A 9,258-nucleotide genomic window follows, 5' to 3' on the forward strand; every position below is an offset into this window, starting at 1 on the left:
TATTTAAATGATTACTCATGAAAGTCAAATTGCTGTGGTGTTGTGATTTCACTGGCTGCACTGAGAAGAGCCCTGTATGACAATGTTTACAATGTGCTGAAAAATCACACCTTTTGCAACCATTTAAACCATTCTTAAAATTTAGATAATAATGTAAAACTATACAAGGAGGGAATGTAGTTTTTAAAATCCTTCCACGGTGCGCCAAAATGTCTGAAGGCCAGTGGCCCAGACCCAGAGAGCTCTGCCCTGTTAAGTGGCATGCTGATGTAGACACAGGTGAGTCCCTGATCCAGCACCGTGCGGTGCCAGGCTTTCTCCTCTGACCTCGCCTCCCCCAGGCCTCCCTCTCCCACTGGGACGCTCCTAGCCACCTCCCGCCACGCTTTTGCTTCTTTCCCAAGTCTCGTGTCTGAGGCAGCTGCCACACCACCCCAGAAGTATCTTTCAGACACAAGTGATGTCACCAAACTGCTCAGCTTAAACCTCTCCAAAGGTTCCTGCAGCGACAAGGTAAGATACTGGCTCCCCGGTGGCTCACAAGTCCCTTCTCCCCAGCTTCTCCATGGCCTCCCTGCATCCTAACAATGGCTCATGATGGGAAAAAGATGTCACAACTCAAAAGTCTGAGTAGTTAAGGTTCACAGAATTGAGGCATGAGAGATTCTAAGATTTAGCAAGATTTCATCTCTATATGGTGACAGAGCTAAAAATTAGAAACCCAGGTTTTCTTTTCAGATCTAATCTGAGGACACCGAAGCTATTAATGTTTTTATTTAACAAAATCAGATGTGCTCCTAAACCCACAGGACTGGGCTGAGGCCCTGAGCAAAGGAGAGGCAGTGGCTTGACACCCACAGGGGATCGGAGAGCTCACTGGCCTCTGACCAGAGCCACCACACAGCTTCCTGCTGAAGGGTGACAGCCCCTGCTTTCTGCACATGAGCAAGTCACCTGGCGAGGACATTCCATGGTCTGGTCTGTTTCTGCTGTGTGCTGAGTAAGCCAGGCTTGCTGCCCTCTCAGAGCCCATCCCAAATGTAATACCTTTTCCATGCTTCTTCTTTGCATTTCGTTGAAAGTTTGAACTTTGTTTGATTAAATGACAAGGACGGCCTAAAAATTTCGACAACCAGCTTGAAATTTTTTCTCCACAATCATAAGCATTTATCCTGGAGGAAAAAAAGAAGGACAGAATGGAGGGAGGGAATAAAGGAGGGAGGGAAAGAGGACAGGATAGAGGAAAAGAAATAGAGAAAAGGGGTGAACTTTTATGTAATATTTTAAAAATAATTATCCATACCACAAAAAGTCAGATGAAAATAAAATATTCCCTGAGTCCCCAGGGAGGAGGCAGCTAGAAGCAGCAGACAGCTTAGGGGTGCTGGGAGATCAAGGCATGGGAAGACCTACCCTGTGGGGCTGTGAAAAGCTTCCAGACCAGATTAAAACCTTTAGAAATTTCTCCTCATAATCATTTTTTTTATTAATTGTTGACACTAAGAAGCACAAAGCTTAGAATTTGCAATCTTCCCAAGAGGTGTTTTGCTTTAAGAATCCCTTGAAATGTGCCTTGGTTTTTATACTGAACCTGACTGAAACATTTTCCCTCACAGCCCAACTATGTGGCTGATGTGTTTGGTTTGCAAAATTGACACTGTTCTTATATAGTACCAGAATAAGTACCTTTATTGATCCAATGTTTTAAAGCTTTGGAATCCTATAGAATCTTTCAAAATGTACATCAATGGGATTAATAATGTAAAATTGCTAATATCTTGTCCTGGAATTACAAGGTAATATTGTTGACACCCTGCCTTAATTTTTAACGAGAAAATGAGTTTCCTTCCTGTTTTGGGAGGGAAAGAGACTCCCGGACTTCCAGGACTCCTCTCTGTAGCACTCTCTCCTATGCTTGGAAATATTTCACCCAGGCCATGTTTATTACACTGAGTAACCTTGGTTCAGAGCAAAAACATATCTAGGCTCTGGCTATCTGAAAAGCTTTACTAACCAGAATACCACACTTCTCCCACACAGCAGAGTGAAATGTACAACCTGGGATGAGCCTGATAAATAATTACTCATTTCCCTCCACAACTATACTTCTACCAGAAGGTTAGTAATACATAGCAACATGGCAAAAATGTTGCCCTAAATCTATTGGTCTCATCAAAAATGTGCCATAATAAATGCTTATGTTGGCAAAAACAGTTAAAGTACTGCAAGTGCTGGCAAGAATATAGAGTATGTGCTCAGTTCTTCAGCCAGAGATCAGTGCCCATGATCCTCAGTCGTGTTGGCCCAGTCATTCCCCAGCACCTTAACACCCTTTTCTGGGAGTGCAGCCCTTCAGAGTCCCAGAGGGATCCTCTCCCCTGGGGCACCAATCACTCAGGTCTAATTTGGATGAAGCTCTAGTATCTCAGTATAAAATATCATGTCACAATATGCATGATCGTGTAGGTTCACAGCAGTGCAAATAGAAATGTAATCTGAGGGCTGGGGATTTAACTCAGGGGCACCACACCTGTCTTGCAAGCGCAAGGTCCCAAGGTCCTGAGTTCGATCCCTGATACCAAAAAAGAAATGTAATCTGATTTGATACCACCATGTAGCATCACCAACAACAGAACACACCTGCCCACTACTGAGTTCACTGCAGTAACTACTAGGCAATTTGCATCTTTACACCTTTTTATTGTTCCATAGTCACCTGCCTTAGTATTTGGTGGGAATTTTGTTGGTATGGGATGGGATGGGTTTCCCATAATCGTAAACTTTTCTATTCCACATTTTCAGGTACAGATCAGATTTAGATTACAAGGGACACAGACATTTGAGGTATTCAGTGAATAGAATGATAAACATGTATCATCAAAACATAAAATAGAAAAGCTATTCAATCCTACTCTACATTTCCTAGAGTTTAGTGGATGATTTATCATCAACAATGTAAATTAGGTAACACTGCACAGCTACAGAGTACATAACTTATGGGTCGTCTCATGAACACTCCACTTAAAACCTGAAAGACATCTTGACATGCCTCCCACACTCGGCCTCCTCATCCAGCCCACGGATGTTTAGGTGATGTAGTTCCAGAATTTATATCTGAGGCTGACTTGATTTTCTCTATGACCCTGGTCAAGCCCCCATGTCATCCCACCCACGTTGTGAACACAGGTGTCTAGCCAGCCTTCCCACTTGAACCCTACCCCTTTCCAACAACTTTACACCCCTCAGCCAATCTTTGAAAAATGTGAACTTTCTTCGTGCACCATGGGGCTCCTCTGAGCTATTGCAGTGGCCTCTAAACGGCTCCCGCTGACTCACTTCGTCCTCCCACCCCCTACTCTGCACCCAGCTCTGTTCTAGGCTCTGCATGGAGAACATAGGCATTTTGGAAAGGGCTAAAAATAAATAAATATGCTAGGAACAATAAATGGGAAGGACATAAATATAGCCAGACAAATGGAGAGAAAAGGACCAAATTCTGGGGGTGGTCATGCGGCCCTCTGAGAAGAGGACTTTGCGGCAGAGACCTGATGGAGGGGAGATTAGTGAAGAAAAAGAACTGAGCTCTACAGAGTAATAAATGGGGGGAGAGCAGGTGCAAAGCCTTGAGAAGGGAGTGTGCTCGGGAGGTATGAAGAACACCAAGGAGCCCACGTTGCTAGAGTGCATTGTGTAGCTGACGGGATAAGGAGTGCAGCAGAGGACAGATCATACTGGGCAGTGCTTTCTTCCCTTTCTGTGCCACCAAGCCCATTATTGCCAGGACTGCCACCTGCTTCAGAATCTTACCTGTCTGTACACACTGTGCTTTGGCAAATCTGAACCCGGCCACTATCTTCCTCAAGAGGCACCTCTATGGGCTCCATGCCTAATGAACAAAGGGCAGAGATAAGTTTATCATCATACAAAATGAACAGCTATGCAAGAAAAGCCTACTATAGGAAGAAAGAAAGAAAGAAAGAAAGAAAGAAAGGAAGGAAGGAAGGAAGGAAGGAAGGAAGGAAGGAAGGAAGGAAGAGAAAGAAAGAGGAGGGGAGTAGAGGAGAGGAGAAAGAAAAGCCTACTATCATGAAATCTACAAGAATTTTAATGACTCTGGAGCTTGGCTGGACCAAGGGCATGGCTGGGTCTTATAAATTCATAACACAGAGATTTTCTTTCTCATTATTTAGTACCACCAAGAGTGTGCTTCAAGCAGATTTCTGGTAAATCCTGCACTGGGGCAATTATACCCATAGTCCCTGGGATGTTCTATAAATTACTTTGAATGGTTTCTCCACTCCACATGGTCCACATTCTGAAGTCATTGTTCTCTAAACTATCCTAAATCCTTCATAGACAGACAGGTGGACATGAAGCCACATGCTGTAAAAAATATAGCATCAAATTAAATTCTTGCATCAGTAGTCATTATTGCTTAAAAAATAAAAATGACAATTAACCTAATAAAAATACAACCTACTATGTCAGTGGGATTGAAAACTATTCTTTTTTTTTCCTTTAATTGTAACATACATCATATATTAGAGTATGTGATATACATTTGTAAAAATTTTTTTGTTTTGTTTTTTTGAGACAGGTTCTCACACTTTGTAGCTGAGACTGACCTGGAACTCACTATGTAGCCCAGGCTGGTCTCGAACTCACAGTGATCCTCCTGCCTCTGCCTCCCGAGTGCTGGGATTACAGGCATGCGCCACCACGCCCGGCTGTAATAACTTAGAATAATCATTAATATAAGTTAATACCCTAGGCACCAAATTAAAACACAAGGGTTACAATAAAAGGTTACATATACATTCATCTCACTGGTAAAAATAGATACAAAAGTACTAAGTACAAAATATTATCAAATCAAACTCAGTAATATGTTTAAATAATTATTGCAAAGTAGTATTTCTATTTCTCACAAGAGCAAGGATATAGTTCAGTACTAGAAAATCCACAAATGTAATGTATTGCCTTATTCTGAGAAAAAATAACAGAGTTTAGGGGAAGAGGAAAATCCATAGAAACAGAAAGTAAATTAGTGGTTGCCCAAAGACGAGGAATGAGGCTAGAAATGGGTAGTGACTGCTCACAGGTACAGAGTTTCTCTCTGGGGATAATGAAAATGTTCCAAAATTAGCTGAAAGGTTCTAACCGTGAATGTACTAAAAATGATCGACTGCAGGCATTAAGTAGATACACTGATATATATATATTACATATATATCAATAAAGCTAGAAAAAAAGTAAAGTACAGAAAATGACACACCATAATAACATTAATCAAAACAGAGGTGGGGTGGCTATTTTAATCTCAGAAAAACAATTTCATATGTCACAGTTTGAAACAAAGCAAATTACCATGTATAAAGAGGGACACTACTTAAAGAGGAAAAAGTCACCAAAAAACATAAAAATGCTAAATGAAGCACACACTAACAAAAAATAAAAGAAAAAAATAGGCAAATCCACAATTACAGTCCAACACTCGACTCAGGGCACAGAACTAGTAGGCAGAAAAATCAGCAACCTTACAGAAATACTGAAATATACCATCAACCAACTCGGTCTAATTGACATTTATAGAATATTTATAGAGGAACACATATCCTGTTCAAATAGATACAGAAGCTCCTGGTAATAGGTATCCTAGATCATGAACCAAATCTTAACAATGTTTAATAAAGTACCCAAGAAAGGTACACAGAGAAATTCAGCCATATCTATAATGTTTTATTATTATTTCTTTTTTAAAAGAAGGAAAGCTGGGTGTGGTTGTACATGCCTGTAATCCCAGCACTCTGGGAGACTGAGACAGGAGGATCTCAAATTCAACCCAGCCTGAGCAACTTTGCAAGATGCTGTCTCAAAAAAGAAAAAGGGCCGGGAGTGGTGGCACACGTCTGTAATCCCAGGACTCAGGAGACAGAGGCAGGAGGACGGCTGTGAGTTTGAGACCAGCCTGGGCTAAACAGTGAGTTCCAGGTCAGTCTCAACTACATAAGGCTGGAGACATATCACAGAGTAGAGACCCTAGGTTCAATCCCTAGTACCAGGATACATACATATATCGACTCATGACTACATAAATAGAAACATAGGAGGAGGATCTGAAGGAACTGTGGCCGAATGTTAAGATTTGTTAGAACTGGATGCTACAATTAAGTATTACATCATTCTCTGATCTGTGAATCCAGCACTGTACCCACTAGCCACATACATCTATCAAAATTAATTAAAATTAAATACAACTTACAATTTAAATAGCGACAAGTGACCAGTGGCCACCAAACTGGGCAGTGTAGAGGTTGAACATCCTCCCATCACAGAAAGTTCTATTGGACAGAACTGGTTATACTTTTTCAGGTGTTAAAAATCACCAAGGAAGAATCAAAGCCTACAGTACACAGAATGAGTGAAGGCAGAAAAGGAAGGTGTTATGGCTTGCATCTCTATGTCCTCCCAGAACCTCATGCAGTCTAGGGGTGGGGTAGCCTTTTCGGAGGTGGCTGGATCTAGGGTGTGTGATCCTGGGATTAAGGATGTGTGATAACTGAATGGAGGTGGTAGTTCAGAGTGTGGATAATGGAGGTCCCATCCTATTTTTGAGTGACACCAACCAACAGGGTTATAGCCTGGATAAAATATAAAGGGAGCCAGAGAGGACAGGCTGGCTATTGCTGCTTTCTGCCTTCTGACTGCCTTGCTGTGGACTGTTTCCCTCTGCTATGCCACCGAAGTGTGGACTGAAACCTACACGGTGTGAGCTAAATAAACCTTTCCTCCTGTAACTTTGGGGGTCAGGTATTTTCTCTGAGGAAAGTAACTAAGACAGAAGGCAAGTGCGAAGGATACTGCACAATTCCAAGTTTAAACCTCTCTCCTTTCTTTTTTTTTTTTGTACCGGGGATCAAACTCCAGTCCTTGTACTTTCCAGGCAGGCAGCAGAACCACTGAGCTAAATCCCCAGCTTCTCTTTCCTTTCTGATTGGACTCAAATTGTTACCTCTTCTCAGAAATTTCCCAAAACAAAGGTGAACAAGCTTTTTTGTGGTCTGTCCTATACTTTCACTTTAGAATTTTTGTGTGTGTCTCTTTGAGTTTATTGATGCATTTTAGGTATACAGTACAGTTACATTCAGCATTGGGATCTTGGACATTTACATGACAGGTCTTGGTTCTCATTTTTTCCCCTTGTCCCTGCCCTCCCTTCAAATTTAGGATATTTTTAATATTTGGTAGCATAAAGACATTTGTTTACTTTTATCTGAGTATGAAAGCACCCTTCCCAGACACCCTGGGAAATGAAGTATTTCCACACCTTTGGCTTTGACAACCATGATCCTTTGCTGCAGGTCAATGAAGGGCTGGATCAGGCAAAGGCTTGGCTCCTGCTTCTGACTCAGGCAAATGCCATTGTGATTCACGATCATCCAGCTCCGGTCATACAGCAGCCCTTGGTTTCCTATGGGCCACCTGGTCACCTAAGGAAAAGGTAGGTGTATTCTACATGAGGACTCCTCGAAGATGCGCTTCACATTATCACACAGGGGTGCACGAGTACAGGTGAACTTCATGAATTCAGCACATACTCTTGAAGGAAGAAAGGGAGGAAGAGGAAAGGTAAAACAAAGAGGGCAATGCAAAGGAGACAGCAGTGTGGGAGTGAGATACCTTCCACTCAGCCTCCAGATCCAGTTCCCCCCTCTTCCTCTCAGCCTGTGTTCTGAGTAGGTAAGGTGTGTTCATGATGACATTCCAAGAATACAAGAGGGTATTGTCCTACCCCACCTCCAGAACCCTTCCCCACAGGTGTCCGTGACTTCTGCTTTGTGTATACCCTTCTGCTGTGTGTCCAGGCACAGCCTAACACCATAGACATAGTTCTTGCACAGATTGTGGCTATGCTAGGAATGAGTGGATCTACTTTAAGTCATATTTCTACAAAATTAAAATACAAGTTTCACCCAGTATCCAGACCCATTGTCCAATAAAAAGAACTGGGACTCCTTGGAGAATTCTAGGGCTGAATCAGGACAATTTGGGAGAAGAATTCAAGACTCATTCTGTAGCTCTAGTATGACCACCCTATTGGTCCAAGAAAACCTAACCCCTTACTGAGCCAAGTCTCTTCATCTGTAAGGTGGGACACCAACGCCTGCCGTGCCATCTATGTATGTGTTACAGAATACAAGCCACCTGTGAAAGCAGAGGAAAAACAGAGTCCTCACCTGCCTCTGCTCAGGACAGGGGGATGAAGCTCCTGGCTTATGGACTCAGCCTGGAGGCCAACAAACAGCCCTGGCCTTGGTATGTCTGATGAGGAGTCAAACAGTCTGTCTCCTAGAGGCTCAGGAGTCTGGGACTTGGGACACAGAAAAATTATAGAAAAGAAAGACAGCCTCAGATGGGCCACAGCAGGGAAGACAGCCCTTTGGAAGCTTCTGGTCCCCTAGGTACAGGGTCACTTGGCCTGTCTGCAGATGTAGTGCATATTGTCCTACAGGTTCCAGGGTCCACAGCAGATACCGAAATTTTACATTAAACAGTGTAGCGTTTGCATATTTGCATATAACCCACACACATCCCCCTGTATTCTTTCCATCTCTAGATTATATATACCACCTAACCCAATGTAAATGCTATATAAATTGTTGTTATACTGTACTGTTTAGGGAATAATGACGAGAAGAAAAAGTGTGTACTTGTTCAGTACGGTGCACTTTAAAAAGGTATTTTCCATCTGTGGTTGATTCAGTGGATGCAGAACCTGTGGATACAGAGGACTGACTAAGCTTTGGTACCACAGGGACAACCAAGCAGAGAAAATCACTTAATTCCAAAGACCATCCAAGTGTCAGCAGTTTCAAATCCTTGCTCTGTCATTCATCAGCAGGTGACCTGGGCAAAGTGCTTTACCTCAACCCACTCAGGATCTGTGCCTGGGGATAATTCACCTCGTGTGATGGCTTTAAGCATCAAATAAAAGAAAGTATATCAAAGGCTCCAGCAAGGGGCCAGCTTGTGCATTCAGGGGAAGCTACAGCTAGGGTGACTGTGTTCTCCACTCAGAAGTGGAGCCCTCTGAGGGGTCCCTGGAAGCAGAGGTCCATTCCAAAGTCATCCTACGCCTCAGCTCCCAATAAAGAAGGCAAAATGAGAATGGGTTTTTTCATACCACAGCACTCTGACCATATGATTTTGAGTTTTGTATGCTTTTTTCGCTTTCTCTATCCTTTCTTCACTTTATTA

At 42.6% G+C, this 9,258-nt stretch overlaps 1 protein-coding gene across 2 annotated transcripts in view; it reads right to left on the minus strand.

The window, feature by feature from the left end:
• The window catches only part of Mocos (molybdenum cofactor sulfurase), a 46,737-nt gene that overhangs the window by 12,511 nt on the left and 24,968 nt on the right, over positions 1-9,258 (minus strand). For both annotated transcript variants that reach the window (XM_010638037.2, XM_033757514.1), the window contains exons 9-11: positions 7,328-7,490; positions 3,808-3,886; positions 1,048-1,172 (exon numbers count right to left, since the gene is read on the minus strand). In XM_010638037.2, coding sequence (XP_010636339.1) covers positions 1,048-1,172; positions 3,808-3,886; positions 7,328-7,490 — 367 coding nt within the window. The remainder of the gene's footprint in view (positions 1-1,047; positions 1,173-3,807; positions 3,887-7,327; positions 7,491-9,258) is intronic.

This window comes from Fukomys damarensis, unplaced genomic scaffold, assembly GCF_012274545.1.
Source record: "Fukomys damarensis isolate Sample0158 unplaced genomic scaffold, DMR_v1.0_HiC HiC_scaffold_30, whole genome shotgun sequence".
NCBI lineage: Eukaryota > Metazoa > Chordata > Mammalia > Rodentia > Bathyergidae > Fukomys > Fukomys damarensis.